At 57.6% G+C, this 27003-nt stretch overlaps 1 protein-coding gene across 1 annotated transcript; it reads right to left on the bottom strand.

The window, feature by feature from the left end:
* On the bottom strand, window positions 1–26749 carry KLHL26 (kelch like family member 26). The gene is made up of 3 exons (XM_018051450.1): window positions 26617–26749; window positions 5045–5227; window positions 1–2785 (listed from the first exon to the last, which is right to left on the bottom strand). The coding sequence occupies exons 1-3, from the start codon at window positions 26691–26693 to the stop codon at window positions 1204–1206; spliced, it is 1842 nt and encodes a 613-aa protein (XP_017906939.1). The 5' UTR covers window positions 26694–26749; the 3' UTR covers window positions 1–1203.

The raw sequence follows: 27003 nt of genomic DNA, 5'->3' as shown, positions 1-27003 counted from the left end.
TCTTTTTACCATAACATTTTTATTAAATATAAGGAAAATAGGCGGCGACGTCTGCTAAGGTCTGAGGTTAATTCTTCACATGGCGCGAGGGTCACAGAGACACGACATCAATCGTCCATTAGCAGCAGAAGAGACACTTTAAGTTGCCCCAAGGGTACAAATCTCGTTTATAAGACAGCAGTGCTGGCCTCTTAAGAAAAAGCAAAAGAGAACCAAACAAAAAGAGAGGTTTTGAGGTTTAGACTCCAAAACAAACGTGGCCACAGATGCCGCAAATCCCTCGTAGGGAGCAGCCTCACAGCCTGCCTGACTTCCCGCACCAAGTGGGCACAGGCCCGGCGGCACGCCAACCTGCACACAGGGTGGGGGTGGGGGAGCAGAGGGCTAGAAAGGGGCAGAAATAAAACCATGGGACAGATGCGCTGTGAGATTCTGAGGCCCGTGTCCCCGCTCACTCGTGGGACAGGGCCAGGGACAAGGAGCCTCCGCCCTGTTCTTGTTATGGCCCTGCACGTCACCCAGAGCCAAACGGAAGGCCTAAGGCCCCTAAGGACCATCTCTGGGAGGTGGCTGTGGTTTTCCCTCCTGAAAGCAGGCGATCTCACACCCTGAAGGTGCCAGGACCCAGGTCAGGAATGGAGAGGAGCACTGGTCCCCTCCCACTCAGCAGCTCGGGCTCACTGGGGAGGCAGAAACATGCCCTTCTGGCCACCCCGAGTCAGGCACCTCCCAGCCGCCTCTCCTGCTCCTGGGTGTCACAGAGATCTGGGGTGTGTTTTTTTAAAAAAAGACACATGCAACTCAGAGTGGGCGGGGGAACTGGAGGATCAAATGAGTTCGCATCTGAATGTCTCAGACCTCCAGGCAGAGGGAGGGGAGAGAGGGGAGACAAAGCCACACACTCCAAACGAGACCCCTACTCCCACCCACCAGGGAGAACATGAGGTGGGCAAGGAAACCGCCTCGGGTGTGAGCTGGCGGCCACAGCACGTCAGCCACGCTGCTGGCAGGCTCCCCCCGAGGGCGTGGAGCCAGAATCTGCTTCAGGAAGGAAGCAGGGGTGCAGAGGGTGCCGTATCCACGCAGCAGGCCCCAGGAGGCCGGCCCAGGGGTAGGGCGGCCCAGTTCTCTGCGGGAACCTGCGCCCACCAAGCCCCTGGCAGAAACAGCAGACAGCCAAGCCGGTAACCGGGGTCCGGGGAGCTACCTGCGGGCCCCGGCCCGGGGCAGCAGCACAGGGGCACAGGCGATGCCCGCAAAGGACTCGGGAAAGTGCAGGTCGCGCTCCCACTCGTCCGTCTCGGTGTTGTACACCTGCACAAGGCCGGTCACATTGTTGAGACGCCAGTTGTAACCCCCGACAATGTAGATCTTCCTGTCCAGCAGGCAGCAGCCAGCCTCAGACTGGCCGGCCCGCATGGGGGTGACACTGGTCCACTGGTCCGTCTCGGGCACGTAGTACTCCACGGCCAGCACGTCGAAGCAGCGGTCCACGTGGTCCATGCGGCCGCCGAGAGCGTAGATGCGGCCGCCGGCGCCCACCATAGCGTGGAGCACTCGGGGCTCGCTCATGGGCGCCTTGAACTCCCACTGGTCGGCTTCGGGGTCGTAGCAGTGCAGGGCCTTCTTGTCCTCCACCGAGATGCCGTAGCCACCCGAGATGTACAGGCGGCCCCCCGCCGAGGCGCCTGCGTGGCCCCATGTACGGCGCTTGAGCGAGCAGGCGTAGCCCCACTCGTTGCGCCGCGGGCAGTACCGCTCCACCGAGGCCAGGCTGCCGGCCCGGTTGCGGCCACCCGTGGCGTACACCATGCCGCACAGCACATTCAGCTGGAACTGGATCCGGCTCTCCTGCATGGCTTGCAGGCGCAGCCAGCGGTTGAGGTGGGGGTCGTAGCGGTAGCAGGCGTCCACGGCGCCCTCGCCACTGCGGTACTGCAGGTGCTGGCCCCCGGCCACATACACAAAGTTGTCCAGCACCGCCACGCACGTGTGGCTGCAGCCCACCTCCATCTCCGTCAGCTCACGGAAGTGGCGGGCACCCGGCTCGGGCAGCTGGTACACCTTGCTGCTGACGGAACGGTCACTGTCTGTGTACGGGGTACCACCGAAGGCCACCAGCGAGGGCACGTCCGAGCGCACGGCGGTGCGTGACGACTGCATCTCGTGCTGCCGGAAGGGGAGCACTTGGTAGCTGAAAGCCTCCAGCAGGTACTGGCGGCACAGCACGTCCTCCACCATGATGTCCAGCGTCTGCACGTTGTCCACCAGGTCCGAGGGCCGCATGAGTGGGAAGCGGATGTGGCAGAGCACGTGGCTGGCGCGCAGGCGCCGGGCTGGGTCGTGCTGCAGCCAGCGCACGGCCGCCCGGAACAGGTCAATCTCGGCGCAGCTCTGCAGCCGGTTGCTCTGCAGGAAAAAGACCAGGCGCTCGAGCGGCAGGTGCAGGAAGTCCTCCTCCTCGGCTATCTGCAGGAAGTGCCGGAAGGTGAAGGCGTCCACTGATTCCTTGAGCGAGGCCAGGCTGAAGGTGGTGGCCATGTGGCCGATGTGCAGACAGGTCTCGACGCTCATGGCGGCCTTGAGGAACTCCTCGCACAGCTCCACCACAGGCAGCATCTGCAGGAACACGGCGGCGCCCAGCACGTCCTGCACACAGTCCAGGTCCAGGGTCACCTCGGCGCTGTAGGCGAAGTCGATGATGTGCCTCAGGCCGCGGGCCGACACTCCCTTCAGCTCAATGACGTCCTGGCTCGCCTCCCGCATGCCACCCGTGAACATGGCCCTGAAGGTCGGAAACACAGCGTGGAGGCTCAGGCCAGCCCAGGGGCCGTATGCTGCCTGGGAAGGCCTGGCCCCCACACCCCGGACACTGTCCCCACGAGAGGCCCTGCCCAGCCTAACCCAGAGGTTAGCAGTGCTAGGGCCCACGGACTCAGAGGGTGAAGACCAAGGGTTGTGAGCTGCGGGGTGGGTGCATTTCCACAAGAGGAGACCAAATCTTGGGTTTGGCTTTGACTCTGAGGACAGGACTTTCTTCGGAAGGACTGATGCTGAAGCTGAAACTCCAGTACTTTGGCCACCTGATGCAAAGAACTGACTCACTGGAAAAGACCCTGATGCTGGGAAAGATTGAAGGCGGGAGGAGAAGGGGATGACAGAGGATGAGATGCTTGGACGGCATCACCAGCTCAATGGACATGAGTTTGAGCAAGCTCCGGGAGTTGGTGATGGATAGGGAGGCCTGGTGTGCTGCAGTCCATGGGGTCGCAGAGAGTCAGACATGGCTGAGCGCCTGGACTGATTGAGGACGGGTCCCCCTGGCCCACCTTAACACCCATCCTGGGAGAGCTCCCCCGCTGCAAGCTCCAAAGACAGAGCAGGGTCCCCCACGGCAGTGTGCACCGCGGGTCACGGACAGCCTGGCCCACTGGAGCAGAAGGCTCCACCTTCCCCAGCCTGGGTCTTGGGTCACTGTCACATGGGTTGGAGAGGGGTGAGAGTCCCCAGGTCAGAGGGCCCGTCAGGAAGCTATGCTAGGGTCCCTGCCATCTCCGAGGCCTAGGTGGTCGGAGAAGCCCCCTGAGAATGGCCTAAAGGAACACCAGTCCATTGTGAGCCCCACCCCAGCAGCAAGTGACCCCGGCTCTGTCCGCCATGCGCTCCTGCTCCAAGAAGCGGTATTCACGTGAGTGCTGATGAGACACACGGGCCCTGGGTCCCAGCCCCCCACGGCTCCAGAGGGTCCCCTACCAGGAAGAGGGGTGAGAACCCCAGTGCCTGCTCAGGGCTCCTGGCAAGTTCTAGAAGATGGAGAGTGGCAGGGTCCTTTCATGGGACCAGCTGGCACCTTATCAGAGTTGTAACTCCCAACCTCACACATCCGTGACAGCTGCCTGAGGGGAGAACTTCAGACACCGCCTGGCAGATGCGCACCCCTAGTCCCCCGCTGGGTGGGCCCAGCTCAGGCCAGGAGCAGAGACAGCCAAGCTGGGGGCAGCCGGGGGCCACCGACTAACCACCACCCAACCCTTGGCAGCAGCGCTCCACCAGCCCCCGGACCCCGCTTCTCCGTGTCCCCACAAGTTCCATCAGCCCATCGAAGGCAGAAGCGATCACGGCGATGGGAGGGAGCATTGCCTTTTAAGGCCTCTCCGACTGCAGTGCCAGCGCAGAGGAGCCTTTAAAGGGCATTTCTGGCTCGGCCGGCCCGCCCGTCCCCAAATCCAGAATAAAAATAGAAGCGGCGCCCCAGATGGCTTGGCTGCTCCAGCTCCCCAGAACGGCCTCTCTGAGCCCGTGGGGCGGGCAGCCAGGGGGCGCACCAGGCAAGGCACCCCAGTTGCAAGGACTGTGAGGCCCAGGGTGGGCACCTGGGCTGGGACTCTAAGAGACGGCCGGCAAAGTGGGGCTGAAGAACCTCCCCCAAGTGGCACCCCAGCTCTCTCAGGTGGCAGGAGGAAGCTGACCAGTTGGTCACTAAGGGAATGAGGGAGACTGTCCCCAAGCTGTGACAGCTTTCCACGGGTAAGAATGGTTGGGTGGGACCCTCACTCCCCTGCCCAGCCGAGCGCTTCAGGAAAGAGACTTTGGACAGAATCTGGCACCCACAGGGGCTGCCAACTAGGTGCACCATCCATCCCCCGGCCTGCACACAGGCTCGCAAGGGCGGAATTCAAGCCTTTGATCGCTGCCAAATCCCCAAGGCCCAGAACAGCGTCAGGCGCAAGCAGGCATCAAAGACAATGAAGCCCAACGGCGCCCTGCCGCCTTCGCAGGGCAGAAGCTGCTAAGCGGGCTCCCACCCCTGCCCCCAGCATGCTCGGCTTGTCTGCTCCGTGTCTCCCCGCGTTGAACAAGCAGCAAACCTGGAAAAACCTGCGGGCTTCCTGGACATCTGGCTTCTCTCTAAACCCAGAGATGGGCGAACCTCAGCCTCTTTCCCTCAAAGCCATCCTGGGCTGGATGCAGCTGGAGGTACAGGCCTGGGATGGTCCCTCTGGGACGGGCGGTGCCCCCACTCCACCCCAGGGCCCGCGCGCACCTGAAGTAGTCGCTGCAGGCAGCCAGGACCACCTTGTGCGCGTGGAAGGTCTCTCGGTTGACAGTGAGCACGACGTCCAGGAGCTGGCCCTGGGCGCGGAGGGCAGCGAGGCCCTGCAGGAGGCTGGTGCTGTGGCCAGGGGCCGAGAAGGTGCACTTGAGGGCCCCGTTCTTGTCAGCCATGCTGTGGGGGAGCAGAGGTGGGCAGGCAGCTGAGAGGCCATGGAGCCATCTGCTCTCCACCCAGGGGCCCTGAGCAGGCTTGGCAGGAAGCTGCCCTGGGTGGAAGTGAAGTTGCCAGAACCCATCCCTGAGAAGCGGAAGCCGGACCTGGGTCCCAGTGGTGACTGCCACCTGCCCGCTGGCTGGCCTTGGCAGTGGAGGTGCACGTACAGACTCCATTTGTCGCCTATGAAATAGGCGAGGTTTCATGCAAGACCCACGGAGGCTCCCACATATCCTTTTCCTTCTAATTTAATTGAGGTGAGATTCATACAACGGTCATCATTTTGCCGTGTACAATTCAGCGGCATGAAATCCACTCACAGAGTTATGCAACCATCACGGCTATTGGCGAGGCGAGGGCAGACCCATGCCCACCGCCAGTTCCCCCCAGCCCCTAGTCACCACTGCTCTACTTCCCGTGGCCATTTGCCTGATAGGACCAGGGATCACACTCGGGCCCCCTCCGGTGGGAGCGTGGAGTTCTGATCACTGGACCAGCTGGGGCGTCCCAACCCCATGGACCCAGGGCGGTAGGAGGACACAGGCGCACTGAACCCAAGCTGAGGAAGCAGCAGGTTGCATGGGATCTTCCTGTCACCCTGGGGCCAATATAAAGAAGCCATAAAACCAAGTATAACTTCCCTCAAGAAGATGGATTTACCTGTGGGGGCAGCTTGCTGGGGGGATGGGAGAGGGAAGACACATTCTGGCACATCCCATCAAAATGAGGATGCACAAGGCAAAGGCTGTCTTATAATAAAAAAAAAGTTTTGAAAAGGAGAGGGGTGGCCACAACCCAAATGCCCACCAGTGGATGAATGGGTAAGCGAAATGTGTATGCATATGACGGAATATTACTGGGTCGTGACAAAGAATGGAGCTGATTCAGGCTACCAGAGGGAAGAGACTTGAAGACCTCAGGCTAAGTGAAAGAAGCCAGACACAAAAGGTCGCATGTTCATGATTCCCTTTATATGAAATGTCCAGAAATCCACAGACAGAAAGCAGGTCAGTGCTTGCCAGGGGCTGGGGGTGGAGGGTGGGGAGTGACTGCCCACCCAGGGTTCCCTTTGGGGTGATGAAAACGTTCTGGAACCAGAAAGACACGCTGGTTGCACCACACTGTCGAAGCACTAAACGCCGCTGAATTATCCTCTTTAAAATGGTGAGTTTTATGTTATATGAACTTCACCCGAAAAAACAAAACAAAACTCAAGGTCCTTGGAGCCTTCTCAGGTCCTGTGTGAAAGCAGCCACGACCTCCAGGGCCTCACAGTACACGAGGCCCTCTGTGGCTCCATCCCTACTGTTCCTACTCACTCCCCTTCATCCCCTTTGCTATTTCATCTTGGAAAACTTTTGCAGAAATGCATCAATAAGTGAAGAGTTTACGGAGAAGGAAATGGCAACCCACTCCAGTATTCTTGCCTGGGAAATCCCATGGACAGAGGAGCCTGGACGGCTACAGTCTATGGAGTCTCAAAAGAGTCAGACACAATTTAACAACTAAACAACACTAAAGTAAAAAAAATAAATAAGTTAAGAGTTTAGGAGGCCCTAATGTATCACTTCATCCTCCAAATGCAACAGAAACAGACAATGCCTGGACTTCCCTGGCTAAGACTTTGAGCTCCCAATGCAGGGGGGCCACGTTGATCCCTGGTCAGGGAAGTAGGCCTGCATGCCACAACTAAAAGTTCACCAGTCACGTGCTGCAAGGAAGATCGGAGATCCTGCACGCCTCAGCTAAGACCCAGCCCAGTCAAATAAATATACATGTTTTTAAAACTCCAAACTTATAAAAAAAGAGAAAGAAAGGCACATGCCCCTCAGCCTCCATGGAGTCAGTAACCTTCCCAGGACTCTCCCAGGCTCCCCCTCACCCAGGCAAAGGCCAGCGTCCCCAGTCCTCTGCTCACTCCCCATGGCCTCCAGCTCTCTGGAACGTGCTTTCCCATTCCTGGGACAGACGCCTGCCCACAAATGAGGGCCAGGAATGTGGGCACTGGTCTTTCCAAGAACGCAGGAGGAGAAAGAAGGCTTCTCGGCTCCCACTGCCCACCAGCTCCCCAAACATGATCGAGGCCAAGCACACCGCATTCAGTTGCTGCCGACAGGAGGTCCGCAACTCGCACAGGCTGCCCACCTCCGTGGCCCTTCTAGAAGCCTCAAGAAAGGAGATGAACTAAGTCAACGGGCAGAGGGGGTGCAGGGCCCTGGGCGCTGCCCACAGACCTGCAAGGTGCTCAGGATTCCGAAGGTGTGGGGACGTGTCGGGGGACACCACCTGGTCTGAGTGAAAAGCCGTCCTGTCCCCGGAGGCAGGAACACAAGCGACTCAGAGCATCTGCGCTGGAGAGGCTAGCGGGCCAGCGGCGCCAGGAACCAGGCCTGGAGGCTGGGTGTGCAGACTGTGGAAGGAGGGAAGGGAAGGGGCCCAGGAGGACCCTGAGTCTCTAGCCTGGCTGAATGGAGTGCACGCCCACCTCACATGCCCCCACCTCTCCCAGTGCTGCTCTGTCCAGGCCATCCGTCCTGGACGGGCCACTGCCAGGACCCAGGTCTCCGTCCTTTTGGTTTCCCAAGGCCCGCAAGTGACCCCGTTCTGAAGATCACAGATCCTCGGGATTCAGAGGACCTCAAACTGCACCCATCCCCTGGCCAGGACATCTCCAGGGACAGGGTCTCACTGTGTCCTCTCGCCGACACTCCACAATGGGCTCTGGACTGCCGGAGCCAACACCGTGTCCCACAAGAGCCTCCAAGTATCCTGGAGGTGCTCGGGTCCATCCTGAGCTCCTCAGGGCTTTCTGTCAGCCCCATGGCCCCCTCCCAAGGGTGGGAGGACACAGTATGAATGAGACAGAGCAGCCGGCCCTTGCCAGGCACACAGTCAGGGAAACGGGGACCCAACATGGTCAAATTATCCAGAACGGGCCTGTCAGTGTCCCGTGGGAGGGAACAGGAGCTGGGAGCAGAGAGGGGCAGAGGCCAGAAAGTGGGGATGTCCCCAGCTTCTCCTCCTCCCAGCTCTGCCAGCCCTGAGGTTAGACAGAGGCGCCCAGCCTCTCCCTGGGAGCACAGGGACTTGGTATGGGTGTTGGCCCTATAGCCTGGCTTCCATCAGGGCCATCCCTGTGCGGGGTCACCTTCCAGCCCGCAACGGGCCCCCTCCTGCCTGGGGCCAGGTGCCATCTTCCCTGCGCAGCACAGCGGCCTAGGATCAGCGATAGCTGATGGGAACCTCCCTCCCGGGGCCCGGCGGTGGAGAAGAGGCCCACCTCAAACCAGGGACAGTGTTAAGACATCAACGCAGACTCGGCTGGACTAGGTGACTCCAGGGACAACAGAGCCACTCTCCACAGACACCACTCTGTGTGCACAGCAGGAGCTGCGCGTGAAAAGTGACGCACAGACAGCACCAGCATGCCACGTGCATCGCCAGGATCTCCTAGAGTCATGCAAACCTGGAGCCTAGCCCTGAGCAGTGTCTGGAAGGCTGGGCCAGGACCCAAAGCCTGGGAGACTCATCTCAGCCAGACCCACTCGAAAAGCCTGCCAGGGCCGCACCGCAGCATTCGCCACTCGAGGCCCCGGCACCTGGAGTGAGGTGCAGAGGGCAGGACTCCGAGGCCGCCCTGCTATCTGCCAGCCACGTGACTCAGGCATGTTCCTCAGACCTCTGAGTCTTGATTTTTCTCAGCTCTCAAACGAGGCAGAGGGCTGCCAAGGGGCTCCGGGGCCCCCATCACCTCCCAGGAAATGAGGGACGGCAGACTCCCTATTTTCCCCAGCTTCACTTTTGGCTGGCCAGGCCCAGTGGGGGGCTGCACCCTGCCACCACCCCTACAAGCTGCCCACTTGCCTTTGAACGGGACCAAGTGCTTGGGAACTTGAAGCTTGGAACCACCCACAGAGCACTGGCTCGTGGCAGGTGCCAACTGAGCCTGGCTGGCCTCTCCATGGACACCTCGCCTCACACATTTTTACACTCCCACTACCCAGCCTTTGCCATTTTGCTTTTAGCTGGCTTTAGTTTATTCTTCGAAGTTCCTCTGAGAGTGTGAGGCAAGGTAGGAGGATTTCCTGTGATTCCACTGAGCCCTGGGGACTGGTACACCCACGCATATTTTCACCAGAAGAAAGATCTCACACCTGAGGTAACTTCATCCTGGAGCTGCTTGGCCCCTGAGTATATATTTACTGTGGTCCTTCATATATAAAGAGCACCAAGAAATCAATACAAAGCCAGCAATGTCACAGAAAGATGTGCAAAGGTTGTGGGCTGATGGTTCATGGGAAATGAAGCACATCTTCTTGGAAGGACCTCAGAGTCAGCTTCACTTATGATAAGAAAAGTGTGCTTCCCAAAGGACTGGCTTCACCCCTCGGGGTGGGGGCAGAGTCATCAGGCAGGCCATCTGGCAGAAGACACTCTTGTCTATTCCCAGAGGCAGTCTGAAATGGGTCAACACCCAGGAAGGCAGTTTGAGAGACCTAGCAAAATTCTAATGGCTCATCTTCTCAACCTAGCAAGTCTGCTTCCAGGATTTTTCTGAGATACACTTACTTGTGCAAGTTGAGAGATGTGTGAGGATATTCGCTGGGGGCTGGAGATGGGAAACAAACTAAACACCCTTTAAGAGAGCACAAAGGGCTGCCCTCCAGCTGAGCATGGAGGCCGTGCATACTCTGAGCATTAAAAATCTCCTATAGGGCTTCCCTGGTGGTTCAGAGGTAAAGAATCCGCCTCCCAGCATAGAACATGCAGGTTCGATCCCTGGATCAGGAAGATCTCCCAGAGAAGGAAATGGCAACCCACTCCGGTATTCTTGCCTGGGAAATCCCATGTACAGAGAAGCCTGGCGGGCTACAGTCCATGGGGTCGCAAAGAGTCGGACGCGACTGAGGAACTAAACAACAGCAACAATGTGGGATTTAGGACACCTCAGCCCAGAAAACCCCAACCCAGCCCAGAGCACTGCCGCTTACAGGGCGTGGAGCCTACGTTGCGCCACGTGGGCAGGAAGCAGCCCCTCTCTGCGCATGCCTCGCCCTCCCCAGGCCCGCCTCCCTGTGCCGCCAGCAAGGCGCCCAGCACCTCAGGAGGCTGTTTTCCTCCTCCCATCTCAGAAATGGGACAACTGTCTCTGACGCCCTGACATCTACCCCCCCACACACACCTCGCAGCCTCTGGGGAGCTCGGGGAGGGAGAGAGGCAGCCGGCCTGGACAGACAGGCAGGCGTGGCTGGGCGGAGGTGGGCAGCAGGAGGAGGGAGGGCCGGAGCCTGGGCCCGATGACTAAGGGAAGGCCCGTTACTCAGGCCGGCCCAGACAGGGGGCGGCGGCGAGGCGGGGCCACGGCCCCCAGGAAGGCGGCGGCGGCGGCAGGCCTTGAGCTGGTCCGAGCCTCCAGACAGCCACCCGAGCCACGGTCACCCGCGCTGAGTCATCGGAGCCAATGCGTCAGCAGCCGGGTCAGGGCGTCTCTGCAGGCCGCCCCGGCTGCACCCTCAGCCTGGATCTGGCCACGGAGGGCATGCCCCCTGCTGTCCTGACCCCAGCCCGCACACCATGTCCCCCTGGCACTGTCATCGGGCACCCTTGGGCATGTGTAGGCCTGGGCGTGACACGGGGACACGGCGGCTGCTCCCTAAGGGTGTCCCTCCACAGGGCTGACGGCTGGTGGGACTGTGTGAGGGAAAAGCCCGCCCGGGACACCCATGGCAGGATCCCCAGGGCCTCCCCAGCCAGTAAAGCCCACTGCCCGTGCTGTCACCAGATCCTGGCTGGCACCCCCTGCTTGGGCTCCCTCCTTCCCCCTTAGCTGTTCATGAGGTCAACAGCCCAAAATACACCATGGGCTAGAGCCACTGCCTCAGAACCTGCTTTGAGGGGACCCAAGTCCAAGGCAGAATGGCATAGTGAGGGGCGGCCGTGGGAGGTGCGGGGCCACATGAACAGTAACAGGCCCCTCAGGGGCGCTGAGAGCTGTGAGGCACAGCACTCGGCATGGTGGGCCCTCCCCGCCTCCTGCCCTCACCCGCCTGCTGGCCCTGGTCTCCACGATCGGTTTCCCAAGCTCACAGGAGAGATCTGAAGCCCCGGAAAGCTCTTTTCATTGGAATGTCCAAAAAAAAGAGAGAGAGAAGAGGCAAGAACAAGAAAGAATTTCATGGAAACATTTCTTTGGGGTTTTGTAAAATCCTTTCCCACCCCCACATGGAGCCCAAAACTCAGGCCAGAACAGTCTGACGGTATTGCCCCTTTAACATACTGTTCTGACATGCAAATTCCCTCACTTCCCCTCAAAACGGAGAGCACTTCCACTTTCAAAGCCAATTTTGGTTTTATTGTCCATGTGGCTCGATGGAGCGCAGCAGCGCAGCACAGCTGGTTGGCTCGCGCCCCGGCCGACGCAGTACCAGGGAGTTCCAGGCCACTCCGCCCCAGCGTCCTGGGTACAGCAGCAGGAAGACGCTGCACTTGTGGTGGGGGGGGGGGTGGAACACAGGGGGCCAGAGACCCCGAGAGGGAGTCAGAAACACAGAGAGAGAGACAGACCAGAGAGAGAGAGAAAGAGGGACAGAGAGAAAGACCAGAGAGAGAAAGAGACCCAGAGAAGAAGAAACCAGGGAGAGAGAAAGCAACCAGAGAGAGAGAGCCCGAGACGGGGGAACAGAGACCCAGGGAGAAAGAGAGACCCAGAGATGGGGGACAGACCAGAGAGGGGCACGGGGGCCGGGGACGGGGCTGGGCTGCAGGCGGAGAAGCACTGGCCACCCGCCTGCCACTTCCCTGGCCTGTCTCTCACACCACCACCCCTGGCCTCCTGTCCAACCACACCGGAAGCTTCTCTGGCCGCTTCTCCCGCCCGCTTGACCCCTCACACAGCAGGCTCGCTGACAGAGCACATGTGGGGCACAGCCCAGGAGGGCAGTGTGGCAAGTGTCTTCTCCAAGATGGTGAAACTGAGGCCCCGAGTGCCCCCACCCCCGCATCCGCAGGCTGCTCCCACTTAATGCTCCTCTGCAGCTGCTGACTCGGCCAAGGCCACTGTGCTGACCCCTGGGGTCGCAGCCCCACGGATAAAAGGTGCGTCTGAGCCAGGGTCCCACATGGCCCCCAAAGGCAGACACCCGCAAGCCGCTGTTGCTGTGGTTACCACAATATTTCGCAGCTCTGGGTCCTGCACTCGCAGCCCGGAGGATGGAGTCACCGTGTTTTGGCACCTGGCAGCAGCCCTCAGACGCGCGGGCTGGCCTGCAGCCCCCTCGCTAACGTCAGCACCTTTCCTCCTGGGACCACTCGCCCCAGCCCGGCTCCGCCCGCCTCACCCCCAGGCAGCCGCAGGCCCGCAGGAAGGGGCAGCCTGTGGCCTCTGGCAGAGCTGGAGCCCCAGGCTCTCTGGGCAGCAGACCAAGGAGCAGGGCTGCTGGGTGGACAAGTGGGGAACCCAGGAGCAGACGGAGGTCCTGACAGCAGTGTCCCAGCAGGCCAGGGTGCCAAGCCGCTGAGGGAGACGGCGGGGGCCCAGAGATCCAGAGGGAGAGCAAATCTGGCCAGGGCCCAAGACCCCATGTGCCCCTGAGCCTGGGCGCCCTCCACAGCATTAGCAGTTAGGTTGTTTAGACCATGCTTGTTGCTTCCTACATCTTCTGCTGTAATTTCAATCAGGATGCCCAGTGCCAAGGCGGATCTGTGGACCCTGTGGGAGGCCAGGTGGGCCAGGCAGGGGCAGAGACTAATCACGCCTTCCCACCTGTTCTGCCTCCTCCAAGAGCCAGGCCATGGGCACAACTGGGGCACCCTGTGAGCTCAGCCTGGGAGCACAGCACCCCCAGAGATGCTCGCCCTGAGCCCCGCAAAGCAGTGCCAGGTCACACCTGCCCACCTGGTCTTCAGGGCATTGCCGTGCAGGGCCACCCCTGCCCCATCTGTCCGTGGATCCTCCCTGTCCACGCCTGCAGGACAGTGCTGAGGCTACAGGAGAGAGGCGCTGCTGGGGCATGTGGGCAGGAGGGAACCAGGCCACCTGTGGGCACCTGGGGCTGGTGGCCCTTGAGGGCCCTCACGTGACAGCCAGGAAGGCTGAGGGTTGAGCCAGGCAGGCAGATGGGTTCTAGAACCCACATCCACCGCAGAACTCCTCCCAAAGACCCACACAGGTAAAAAGAAGCAAATTCCCAGGGGCGTGGAGCAGAGGTGGGGGTCTGTGTGGCCCCGCAAGTCACCAGCCTCGCGAGACCCTGGCGAGATCCTGGCGAGATCCCGCGCACAGAGCCCAGCACCAGACGGCCTCACTCGGTGCTGGCTCCGTTCCCGGCTGAGGGGAATGTGCTGCCGGCGCCATCATCCTGCCCTTCTGTGGCAAGGACACACTGCGTGGGTTCCCCCACTCCCCCGGAGTTTACTGGGGTGCGGCCCACTCTCCCGCCAGCAGAAGGCAACACTGACGTTCATGTCCATCACCTCCCTACCCAGACCCCCTGAAGCTCCCCACGCTTTGCTCTTCAGTTCATGCAGGGCCCCCCAAGTCCCGCTGTGCCTCCTGCTCAGGCCCTCTGGCCTCAGCCCAGCCTCTCAGTCCAGGGCACGTGGGGTCTGGCCGCTGCTGATGGACAAAAGGACCCTGTGGGCAGCATTTCCCCAATCCCAGACCCGCCCAACTTCAGCAACTTCTCAAGGCGACACACAGCCCACCCCCTTCCCTCACCAGCAGCAAGTGCTCTGCCTACAAGATACCCCCCTCCCCCTCCCTGCAAGCAAGCACCCACTCTGTGCAGGACTGTGGGCTGGAGCGGTGCCGACCCGGCTCCCAGCTCACCTCTTGGTGGGCGGCCTGGAGAGGGGTCCACCATGGTCACCCCATCTTACAGACAGGGACATTGAGGCACAGAGAGGTTCAGGCACCCACCCAAGGCCACAGGGCACGTCAGAGGTCAGTGTTAGCCTCTCTGCAGCCCCAGGTGGATGGCCCCCTGATCACCGCCATGATGCAGATGGGAGACTGAGGCTGGGAGAGCAGGGACCACTCACCAGGAAGGCCGAGCCAGGAGGTGCATGCGGAGCTGGACACCAAGGAGGGCAGGACACGGCTCCTCAGTGGCAGTCGGGGCAAGAGGGTGGACGAGCCTGTTAGCTCCCCAGCTGTTATGAGGGGGAACCCCACTCTGCCAGGTCACCAGTAGGAAAGCCCCACCCAAGCCTGCACACCACTCTGACTCCCCACCCCAGCTCTTTTTGCCTCGCCTGCCCATCACACCATCGAGTAAACCATCCATTTCCAGTCTGTCTGTCTCCTCCAGGCTGAGTCCGGAGTCTCAACAGGCAGGGCAGGGTGGGCTCTGTCTCCTGCTGTGTTCCAGCACCTGGGGCCGTACCCAGCATGCGTTCAGAGCTCGGTCATGCCTGCTGATTAGATGGCTGGATGGCTGAGTGCGTGGATGGATGGACGGATGGATGGAGGGGTAGATGGATAATAGATAATGAGGGACATGGTAGATTAATTAGATGAATGAGCAGATGGATGGATAGCTGGATGGATGAGTGGATGGAAGGGTGGGTGGGTGGAAGCATGGCTAGATGGAGAGATGGATGGACGGATAGATGATGAATGGGGAAGGGGGCAGGTAGACGGCTGCCAGGTGGCAGCAGCGGCTGGGGCCTGACTCCCGTCTCTGCCTGTCGCGTACACCTGCTGTTATCCCCTCCACTCAACCCCCTGGTCCAACTCCTGGGAATGGGTATGTTATCCTTTGACTGGGCTCAACCAGGAAGCCCTCAGCAGGCTTCTCTCTGGGATGTCTTACTTGCACACTTTGCTCATGCTATGCCCTGAGCAAATAGCCAGCTCCTTCCGTCCCCTCCACCCCTCCTCCCCACGCTGCACTCTCCAGCCCACCAGCTCTGCCACGCTCCTCCAGCATCCACCTTTCCAAGCCTTCTCGAAGCAGAAGGTCTCCCCAAGGCTTTCCTTGCCCTCACGGCCTGGGTAGGACTCCCTACAGCCTCCACGACCCCTCAAAGCTCAGCCAGGGCCCCCGTGCCAGGGGCAGAAAGGGTGGCTAATAAGCAGCTCTCAGGCCGAAGCTTCGCTTGCTTTTTTCCCACCCACGGACAAGAGGCCGATCCCAGTAAGTCCCCCTCCCCCCACATTACCCCTGCTGCCCTGGGCTCAGAGATGCGGCCAGGTGAATGAGCACAACCTCTTCACTCTACAAATCAGGCAAGCAGGCACAAGACTGCCTGGCCCCAGAACACTGCTGGGAAATCCCGTGAGATTCCAGCACTGAAAATTCCAACACCTCAGGACCCAGCCCAGCTGCCTCCCCTGGCAGGGCAGGTGGTGAGGCTCTGAGAGGGACAGTCCTGCCAAATGGCACATGCTCATGCCCAGTGATGCTAGGCCATACACAAGCAGACAAAGATGCTGGCATGGCTCAGCAAGGACCTTCTACTAGCAGCATAAACTTGGGCAACAGAAGGGGCCAGTCATGAATATCTCCATTTGTGGGGGTGCCAATATCCCTTCCTTCCTCTAGTAAGGGACCCGTTTCCCTCCTTCACTCTCAGCCCCAGTGGTAAGGATAAGGAGACCCACCCCTGGGCTGAAAAGGGAGACCCACAACCCAGCCTGGCCAACCAGAGCCTCCCAGGCCCCAGCCTGGTCCCAGGAGAGGGGGCGTGACCCATCTGACCCAATCAGAGCCTTCCCTGGGACTTTCGCTGCAGCCACCAGGATGGAAGCCTGTCTTCCCCCTAGGGTTGCCAGGATGGTGGGAAGCAAGGTGAGGTCACCTTGCCCAACCAGGAAGGAAGTCAGAGAGCTGAGGGACAGGAGACACAGATTGCAGGGGATCATCTGAGCCCTGTATTTAATGTACCTAAAACTGGAATTCTCCCTGAACTTATTTTTTACATGAACGATGAGCTTTTATTTTTTTAACTGAAGGCAGTGAGCTGAGGTTTTGGCTCCTGGAACCAACGGGGGTCTTCGATGTCAGAAGTTTCAAATCCGGGGCTTGAACTCCAGACGAGCCTCTGGAAAAACCACTGTGGAGTCAACACTTCTCCAGCTACCACCTCTCCCTGACGTGCACACAGCCTTCCTGCCCTGGGAGTGGAGGCGAGGATGCCTCACGGCTCTGCGGGCCAGACAGACAGCCTGAGCCCCGCCTGCCTGGAAGGTCAGCAAGCTCCCCGTGCCCCCTGCTGTGAGAGTTCAGCAACTCTAAATGCTAAAATGCTGAAAGCATGCCTAAGGCCGGAGCTGCAGGGCAGCCCAGTGCCATCAGCCTCAGCAGGAAAAACACCAGAGTTTCTGCAAGTGACTCACGTGGAGCATAAACGTTTGCGTATTCCCAGCCTGCCCACCTTACGGGCACAGGGGCTGCCATTACCCCTCGCATGACAGCAGCGGGGAGAAAAAAGACCACAAGCAGCCCTCCGGGACCAGACTCCACCCCAGCCAGCACACAGTTATGGCTTTTAACGACAGTCCTGGAAGTTTTTCAAGTGGAGTCTGCCTCCGGGTCTACAGTGGGCCCCCCACATGCCTGCTGCTTCACGGGCACTTTGTCACCACCCCCCGAGCCCCCCATTCGGGAAAACGCCCCACTCTTAGCTCTGGCCGTGGGAGATTCTGGGTGACCATGTCTGCCTGCTCCCGCTTCCTCCAGCAGGCTGTTTCAAATTCTAACATCCCTTTGAGAGGCAAGCTCTCCGGATATCCAGCCCAGCCCAGCCCAGCCCCGCTCGGATCCCGTCTGTCTTTGACCCCTGTGGAATTTCGCAGTTGTGGCGTCAGAAAACGTCTTCGGCACTCGATCCTCGGGTGACCCCCCCTTGAGGCCTTGAGGTCCACCCCTCAAGATTTCCTCCAGGCTGAGTGTGTTCAATTCCGGAAGCTGCTTCCCTCACAGGAAAGGTCTGTGATTCCCCCCAGGTGCCGGTTACTTCCTCCCGAATCACAATATTTTCAGTGTGCGGCGAGGTGGTCCACGGGAAGAGCTCAACGGCTGGGCTGCTCAGCGAGGGGTCTGAAATCACCCTGGATGCGCCCCAAAACCCACTCCGCAGAGGAATGTTAGGGAAACGCTCTCCTGGCCGTGGGGGGATGAGCTGTGAGAGTCCTGAGCAGCCCTCTCTGGAGGGAGACAGGGAGGGGCGGGGGAGGAGGAAGGGACTGGAGACTCGGGGTTAACAAGTGTTAAGAGCCGTCTGCACAGCTGTGGAGCGGCTACCACAGGAGGAGGAGGAGGGCCCCAGCCCCCCACTTCCCCCTGCAGGCAGCTGGACGCGGAGAGCAGCAGCACGTTTTCTCGTCTTCAACGCAGCACCGTGACTCTGGCCGTGAACTCCACGAAGCACACGCACAAGGGCACTGCCCACTGGCTGCTCCCTGATGGAGGCGGGGTCCCTGACCGCACGCCTGTGACTTTGTTTCTCTGCCTGAACCATGGCGTCACCTACCCAACAGACATGAGCCTGAGCAAACTCCGGGGGACAGTGGAGGATAGGGAAGCCCGGTCCCCTGCAGTCCATGGGTCACAAAGAGTCGGACACGACTGAGTGACTGAACAACAACATTCCTGCCATTAACTCAAATCAGGAGCAGAGTGACCCTGGCTGAGCCAGCCGTGGAGGGCTGTTCCAGGAGCCTCCAGTCAGGCCAGCTCCTCTGGCAAATCCATCACAGACTGTGGGGAGAATACCTGCTAGGTTGTATCAGAGCCTCCACCATGAAGCCCTGCCCTCAGGGAGCGCACATTCCAGGGGACATGGACTCTTAAGAACACAGAATGGACACGAGCACGGGTCAGAGAACAAAGGGGCAGGCAGCGGGGTCAGAGTGGGCAGAGTGGCCAGGCCCCGAGGAGGCAACCCTGGAGCTGTGCAAAGCCCTGGGACAGGTCACTCCAGCCAAGGGAAGGCAAGGTTAAAGGCCAGGAGGGGTGCCAGCATGCTGTTGGAGATGCAAGCTCTGGAAGTCTGGGGAGCAGTGGCAGGGGCCAAGGGGCTCACGTGGAGAAGCGGACTTTGTTCTGACATTGTTCTGAGAGTTAGGAAGCCCCTCCAGGCCAGATGTCAGGCAAGGGAGCAGCCCAGTCTGATGCCCGCCTTGGGAGGGTGCCACCAGCGGGAGTCGGGGGACAGGAAGAAGGAGGGCAAGTCAGTCAGGGCAGGATGAGGAGAAGGTGGAAGGAAGGGCCGGAACTAGATGTGGCTCAAAGGCGGAAACGTCACTGTGCGCCAACAGATTAAAGGAAGAAAGAGCAAATCAGTGCACGCACAGTGAGTGCTCTTGAGGAGGAGGTCAGAGCGGAGGCGGGACTGAACTGGGAAGGACCAGGTCCTGGCTGGTGGGAGAGCAGAGGCCCTTGAGCAAGGCGAGGTGTGAGGACTTTCCAGGAGAGAGGAGGCACCTTGAGCCCTCCAGGCCAGATGTCTGTCTCCGCTCCCTGCCTCCTCTGGTTGCTCTCAGACAGCAGAGACTCTCAAGCCGAGTGGGGCCTCCTCCTGCCTGAGGGGGACCTGTCAGTATTCACCCCTTGGTCCATGGCAGAAGCCTGAGAACTGGTGATGCCCTGCCTGGCTGTCACCGTGGGTCAGCATGTCACACAAGTTCCACCTTGAATCTTCCCCAAATCCATTCACAACTCACCATCTCCACGGCCTCCCACCTTGGCTCATCTCCGGCCAGAAGGATCCTTCCTAAACATGAATCTGACCCAGGCGCCCCCTCACCCAAACCCTACGCCCGCCCCTCTGTCTCCCCCTCCTCCCTCTCACCCTCTCCAGTTCCTCTCTGCCCTCAGGATCCCTGAAAAGCCAGGCTCCTCCACCTTTAGAATCTACACGTGCCACTTGCCTGTACCCAGAAAACAGTGCACCTCTGGAGCCTCCCTTCCCCCAAGCTGATGGCCCTAACCTTGAGCCTCTGGTCAACCTCATTTGTAAGGGGGTTCCCAGAACCTTCTGGAGAAAACAGGAATCTCCAGCTCGGCCTCGGGATCATTTATGGCAACCGTGGGGAAATGACGGCCCAAGAGTTCCACATGCTGGGGTGTGAGCAACACACATGGGCCTAGCCCCTCTGTCCAGGGGCCCTGTATGTCCAACACCACACAAAGCGGTGGGGGCACAGGAGGCAGCTGACAACTGCCGGTGGAACAAACAGGCGCCAGATGAGTGCTGAGCACCATCCACAAGAGAAAGGAACTGGGCGTGCTGGGGAGCTGCCCTCCCTGCTCCCTTCTCCAGGGCCTTCAACCCTGAGTCTGAAACATGCCCAAAGGCCACAGGGCGGGAGTACAGAGAAGCCCCTCTTTAAAGTGGGCGGGGAGACAGGCACAAACCTCTGACCTGGCCTCACTGAGCTCTCCCATGAGGATCAGTAAGAAAAAAATAACCAGTTAAGGAAAGTTAAGGATACTAAGCCCGCTCCCTAGGGATGGCACAATGACAGCGGAGGCTAATAAAACCTTCCTACCCCATAAGAATGGCCGACAACAAGAAGGCTGTCCCCTGGGGGTTGCAGCTACCAGCTGGAAGCAGTCCAGCTGTGAGATAATCAGGCTGCACAATTCGGGGTGAGTTTAGAGCTATTTCACATCATGAGCTCAAGGGACCCAGAAGGTGAAGAAAGGGGCGCCTCACTCTCAGCCCCGGCCCTGAGCGCCTCCAGCTCCGCGCTCCCTCCCTCGCCCCAGACTCAACTGCCCCAACCCTCGCACTCTGCCAAGGCCCACCAGCTCAGGCTCCACTCTGTTTCCAGCGGGCAGGCTCACATGGTGCCATCTGCACCCGTGCTGCTGCAGAAGCAGCTCAGACTTGACGTGTTCCGTTCTCCCACTGACCCTGCTACGCGGCCACCAAGTAAACATATCAGTGTCCTTCAAACTGCTCAAGCCAGCTACCAAAGACTGAGAATCCACATGCTGAGACCTTTGCGATGGTCTAACATGACGGCATCAGAAGGCAGGGCCTTTGGGGGGCGATTAATTAGGTCATGAGTACGAAGCCCTCATGAATGGGATCAGTGCCCTTATAAAGTGACCCCAGAGAACGGCGTAGAGCACAGCAAGGAAACTGTGTCTATGAACCAGGAAGTGGCTTCTCCAGACACCAAATCTGTCAGCACCTTGATCTTGGACTTCTCGGGCTCCAGAACTTTGAGAAATAAATCTCTGCTGTTTATAAGCCACCCAGTCTATGACATTCTGTGTGGCAGCCTAGACTAAGAGACCAGCTTTCTCTTCCCAACCTGCCACACTGGCTCATTAACAAAACCGGCCAAACACCCAGGGTCCCTTCGTGTCCACGTGGGCAGTGGACAGAATGCTACCGGCATGAGGACTGCAGGGCAACACTGCCACCTCCACACTCACACACACACGTGCAACATGCCGGGTGCCCTTTGAACACTTCCCAAACGAAGACTCTAACACCCAGAGGGTTGCAGACATGCCCAAGGCATGCAACAAGCAAGCGGGTCTCACGAGGTGCCTGACACTGCTACATTCCCAGAATTCCTAGGAGCCCCTGTCCCTGGAGGGTCAGACTCCAGCCTCTCCCTCTCAGCTGAAAAGATGATGAGGCCAAAGGAACAAGAACCTTCTCAGAAGGCCAAATCTTCCTCCAGTCTTTCACACAGGGGTTGGGGGGGCTGGACCCTTCCAGAGCCTTGGAGATGTGCGGAAAAGATCTAGTGCGCAGCCAGAGATGGCTGGTGAAGGACGTTTAAACAAGCAAAAGCCACCAAGCCAGGAGCAGATGCCGCGGCTGAACCGTGCCAAACCAACTCTCGCGGTATCCCAGGTATGGCTTCCCAGGGAAACACTTGTGGCTGGCGTGGCCCTCTACCAGATGCTTCTGCCTTGTCCCCCAGAAGCGGTGTGAGTCAGGGAGACCGGGCCCCATCCAGACACCTGTAGGAAAGACGGGCTGAGGAAAGAGGAATGCCGAAGGCCCAGCACCTGAAAAGCCTCTGTGGCGAGAAGGCTCCTCCTGAACGAGCTGGCCGGGCTCCTCACAGCAATGGAATTTCAGTTGCGGCGGTGCGACTCCCAGGAGAGTTCCCTCTCCTTCTCGCAACACCCCACAAACCTCCTCTCTCTCTAGGAGTCTAAACTCCCGTCACGGGCCTGAGGTGGAGCTGGGAGGGGGGCTGCCGCAGAACCAGGATCTTTGGTGTGACGGAGCCTTGGAGCTAGGATCCCACCTCCCCTCAGCAAGCCCCCGGCTAAGGCGGCCACGCTCTGTCCATCCTGGAGGTTCGGCTTGGTCATTAACGACCATCTCTACTAGGCAACGGGTTTTTTTGTTGATCCCTCGAGATAGGAAGGAAAGAGAATAAGCTTTTCTCTTTCTTTTTCCTCCCCACTGGTTGCAGAAAAGTGAACTCGGAACAAACAAGTTACATAACGCTGGGGGTGTTGTTGGGTGGAGGGGGGGAACGCCATCACTCCTAAGGACAGTTCTCCGAGTTGTGGGACTGTTGGAAGGGCTAAGGGAAAGACAGGAACCGCCCCCGCCCCTGGCCAAATGACAAAACCCTTCATGGGACAAGGCAGATGCAGGCACCACCTGGAAGGCTGAGAGACCAACCATCCCCACAGACAGGGCCCGCCTCCCCCAGTCCCGGGCAGCCCCACAAGTCTCCCCCAGAAGACAAGGGACGGACGTGACCACCTACTAGGGACTTCCAACCAGCCAGACTGCAAGCCCTAGAGAGCTTTTCCACACTCCATTCATTCATCCATTAGGCCCGCCCCACCCCTCCCTCCCAACCAAATTTTTTGAACACTTCCTTCCTCTGGGCTGCCCCTGCTCCAGGCAAACAAGACCAAGAATGCACGAGACAGACATGTTCTCCACCCTCAAGGCATTTCCACCAACAAGCACACCAAGCAGTGTAGGGTGGGGAGTGCATCCAGGACCCAGCAATTCCACTCCCGGCACAGACCCCGAAGAGGGGAACACCGGGGTTCAGACACAAACCTATACATGCACGTGCACAGCAGCATCATCCAAACCAGCCAAAGGCGGGACCAACCCAGACGTCCTTCACCTAGTGAGTGGATAAACAAAACGTGGTACGTCCACACAATGGAATGTTACGCAGCCCTAAAAAGAAATGAAGTACTTATACACACGACCTTGTTAATGAACTGCGCAAACATTCTATGGAGTCAAAGACACTGAAGGTCACATATGGTATTGTTCTATTTATAAAACAGGGAACCTTATAGAGACAGAGGGTAGATGAGCAGTCGACAGAGGCTGGGGGAGGGGGGATGGGGAGTGACCGCTCATGGGAAAAAGATGTCCTTTTCGGCCGATGGAGATGTTCTGGAACTAGACAGAGGTGATCGTTGCACAACTTTGTGAATACGCTGGATACCACTGAATGGAACACTTTAAATTGGTGAGTTTCATGTTACGTAAATTTTACCCCAAAAAGCCAACACAACAAAGTGACCATAAAAAGTGTTCCTGGGGCTAGCTGAGCTCAGGGGGGTCAGGCAGGTGCCTCTAAGAGGCCATGGTCTTAGAACGGAAGGGTGAGGAGGAATGAGGTACAGGCAGGTCATGCACTGGTATGGTGGGTTAGGGATAAATGAAGGAATGAATAAATGACCAGCCCTACAAGGGCCTTACATCTCAGAAGGGTCCTTGGAAGAATCTTGTGTGCAGTCTCTCTCCAATGCTGAGCTCCCTTCTGCATGCTCCACCTCACCATATGAGGGATTCTCGCTGTTTTCCCAGCGAGCATCTAAGGGATAAGACCCTCCCTGCATCAGCTGCTCCAGTCAACAGATTTTTCATTGGGATGGAGGGCAGGAGGCAAATGGGCATCTCAGAGACAAGGGGGATACCTTTTAATAAAATGACTCCAGTGGACTTACCTGGGGGTCCAGTGGCTAAGACTTTGCCTTCCAATGCGGGGGGTGTGGGTTCAACCCCTGGTCGGGGAACTAAGATCCCACATGCCACAGAGCAACTAAGCCTGAAGGTTCTTTCACATCCAAAATTAAATAAATATCTTTAAAAAGAAAATGCCTCCAGGACTTCCCTGGTAGTCCAGGGGCTGTGGCACTGCACTCCCCATGCAGGGGGTCCGGTTTGACTAAAAGATCCTGTGTGGCATAATGAAAGACCAGTGATTCCATGCGCTGCAACTATGACCCAGCGCAGCCAAGCAAGTAAATGTTAAAAAAAAAAAAAAAAAGCCTCTGTCTAGAAAAAATTTCTTAGATATGAAACTAGAAACAAGATCCATAATGAAGAACTAGATAAAGGAGACCTCCTCAAGATGATAAAACTTGTGCCCGATGAGAGATACCATTAAAAAAACAAAAAGGCAAGCTACAGGCTGGGAGACAATAGTTGCAAACAGTATATCTGATAAAGGACTTGTATCCAGAACACGAAAAGAAGTCCAAGTCAAGAAGACAAGCCAAGGAAAAAAATGAACAAAAGATTGGAAAAGACACTTTACAAAAGACCTGAGTGGCCACTGAGACCATGAAAAGATGTCCAACATCACGAGTTAATAAGGATATGCAAATAAAACCAAAATGAGATGCCAATGTACACTTAGAAAGGCTAAAATTAAAGACTGGCTCTGTCAGGTGTTGGGAGCAACTGGAACTTTTGCACATCACTGGTGGGAGTACAGTTAGGGTGCAGCCACTCTGGAAAACAACTTGGCAGCTCCTTAAATTAAACCTCCAAGAGCTGCTTTGGTAACACATGTACTAAAATTGGAACAATACTGAAATTCACACGGCCCCTGAACAAGGATGACACTCAAATTTGTGATGCATTCTGTATGTTTTAATCTAATCTCAAAAATAGGAAACAAAAGCACACAGATGTGATTAACTATTTTTTACATTTTTCTGGGATACAAAGGCCCTGCCTGTTAAGGACCTCAGCTGTTACGGTGAAGGGCTGCACCAGTGTGCTTCACTGATTCCTCTGCTGCTTTTGTTCTGTTTTATTACAGCTCCTATTTGTTCATCCCTCTGGTATTTGTGGAAAGATGCTCTATATTTTGCCACATCATGATAATAATTGTTCTAGTCTGACTGGTTGGTTTATAAGTTTAAGTACAAATAAATAAAAGACTCATTTTACCTTGAAAAAAAAAGAAAAAATACTTGAACCTGCACCTACCATAGCACCCAGACATTCCACTCCTAGAGGATGAAAGTGTATGTCCACACAGGGATTTTCCGGGTGGTCCACAGGCTAAGACTCCACACTCTCAAGGCAAGGAGCCTGGGTTCCATCCCTGGTCAGGGAACTACATCCCACATGTCACAACTAAAACATCCCGCATGCTGCAACTAAGGCCCAGCGTAGTCAAATAAATAAAAATAAATGTTTTAAAGAAAAAATTTTTTAAAAAGAATGTATATGTCCACACAAAGATGCATACCCAGATGTTCACCACAACTTTATTTGCAATTGTCAAAATAGAAACCACTCAAATCCCACCCATCCCAAATCCAGTAAATGGACAAACAAATTATGTCCATCAATACAATGGAATACTAGGCAGCAGTGAAAAAGAATGAACTTCTGATACTTGTGACAACACATATGAAACTTCAAAAATGTTCTGTTAGGGGACAGCAGCCAGACACAAGAAGCCACATATCACATGATTCCATTCATATAAAGTTTCTAAAAAGACAAAACGACAGCGAGTGACAGCAGATCAGAGTGTACCTGGGGCCAGGGCTGGGACAAGGACTGACTGCAGGGGGCTTGAAGGAATTCATTGTGGTGATGGACACGTTCTGAAAACTTGGATTGTGTTAATGGATACATAACTCTATAAATTTATTAAAACTAAAGAGCTGTTCAGGTAAAATGAGTGAATTGTACAGCATGTTACTAATTATACCTTGCTCTTGCCCCAGGTTATCCCTACTCAGGGCCCAAAGCAGGGACTAGGGTTCGATGTTACCTCTTATCTGTCCATTACATGCCACCTCCTGCTGGTCACCAAGTCCTGTCCACTCTACCCCCCCAGAATGTCTTCCCAAATCTACTGATTTCTCCCTGCTCCCCACTATAGGCCTCTAAAGCCCAACTCAAGCACCCAGGTCCCCACAAAGAGGACTGACTCTGTAACACACCAGTATTAACCACTTTATCATTTATAACATTGGCTGAAATTATTTGCTCCCATAAGCTCACAAGCGAGAAAAAGGGCAAATTACTTGCTCGGCCAGCCAATGGTAGTAGAGTAGGCTGTCCTGGTGGGCCTGGATGAAGAGATCCAGACCATGCTGGCCTTGGGCAATGGGAAGACAGAGGAAGGTCTTGCATCGTAACACAGGTGTTCTTTCCCTCTGAGAACTCAGAACAATGCATATAAACACCTTCAATTGCTATGCCAATTCTGGGGTTCAAACAACCATTCTTAGGACCTGGCCAAAGATAAAGCGGCCGCTCTCAGACCAAAAGGGGTGAATTCTTCCACCATGATCTGAGGGCAAGACGTTGCTTCAAGCTCTTTGCCCTAGGGAGTGGGAATTTACACCCCAAGAGGATTAGAGGGAGGAGTCCCAAGATGGACCCTCCTCATGTATTTTTTTAAAAAAATCTTCAGACTTTTTACACCATTCTCAGGCTTCCCAAGACCCACTTCAGCTCCTTAGGATCTCCAGAACCCTCAGACCCCTCCCTGCCCATCAGAACTCACTGGGAGCACCAGCTTCTGTTTTCAGATTCTCCCAGATCCCTTGGGTCTCTTTCAGGCCCTCAGGTTCACTTGTGACTCCTACTCCCAACCTTCCACAGTCCTCACCCACCCCAAATCCCCTCAGCACGTTCTCAGGACCACCCTTAGAAACCTCAGGGTCCTTCAGCACCCTCCAGGAAGCCCTGGGCCTCAGCCCTCCAAGCTTCCCCAGTCCCCTCTTCAGAATCCCCAGGACAGCCTCAACAACTGCAAGATTGCCTATGGCCCCTACTCAGGACCTCCCTGCCTCCCAGACCTCTTGGCATCCTCAGTTACTCATGGCCATATCACAATCAGGAACCCCTGGGATTCCCCTTCAGATCTCCATGTCCCTCAAAGCCCTCTCTGGCCCCTACAGACGCATGCAGATGCCTGGAGGTCCCGGGGCCCCCAAGCCGCCATCAAATGCCCCATGAATAGCCCTCAGTCCCCCCAGTACTCCATGGCCACCTAAAGCCCGCAGCCCCCGTAAAGATCCTCGAGCTGGTCCAAGCCATCCCGCACCCCTAGGACCCCCAGGACTCCTCATAGGCCACTCTTGCCCTGGGGCAGGTGCAGGTCCACCCTGCGGGCTGGGTCTCACCTGCTCGGGCGCTCGGGGCCCGGACCGGCGCCGAAGCCGCCACCACCAGCGCCACCGCTGCCGCCGGACTCCGCCATCTTCCCGCCGCCGCCACCGCGCGTGCTAGTGACGGGAACCGCGCGCGCCGGCTCTGGAGACCAAATCGCGGGGGGTGGGGCGGGGCCTGCTCTGCGGAAGGGCGGGGCCCTAGTCGAGGGGCGGGGCCGGGTCTGAGAAGGGAGCGGGTCCTGGCCCCGGAGGGGGCGGGGTCTGAGAATGGGCGGGGGAAGGCAAAGGCAGGAGGCGGTACTACTCTGGAATAGGAGGGGCGGGGCCTGGGGAAAGGGGCGGAGTCTGGGAAGAGGTGCAGGCGTGGGTCTGAGGGGGGACGAGAGATTGGTGGGCCAG

This window comes from Capra hircus, chromosome 7 (genome assembly GCF_001704415.2).
Source record: "Capra hircus breed San Clemente chromosome 7, ASM170441v1, whole genome shotgun sequence".
Classification (NCBI taxonomy): domain Eukaryota; kingdom Metazoa; phylum Chordata; class Mammalia; order Artiodactyla; family Bovidae; genus Capra; species Capra hircus.
Note: the sequence above shows the minus strand (reverse complement) of the source record. Positions and strands in the feature narration are given on the sequence as shown.

Excerpts from the sequence above, each read along its gene's own strand:
- KLHL26 (XM_018051450.1), bottom strand. The coding sequence starts at position 26,693 with ATGGCGGAGTCCGGCGGCAGCGGTGGCGCTGGTGGTGGCGGCTTCGGC. Across the intron at positions 5,228-26,616 it reads GGCCCCGAGCGCCCGAGCAG|CATGGCTGACAAGAACGGGG; the intron begins GTGAGACCCAGC and ends GCTCCCCCACAG. Across the intron at positions 2,786-5,044 it reads GCCTGCAGCGACTACTTCAG|GGCCATGTTCACGGGTGGCA; the intron begins GTGCGCGCGGGC and ends TCCGACCTTCAG.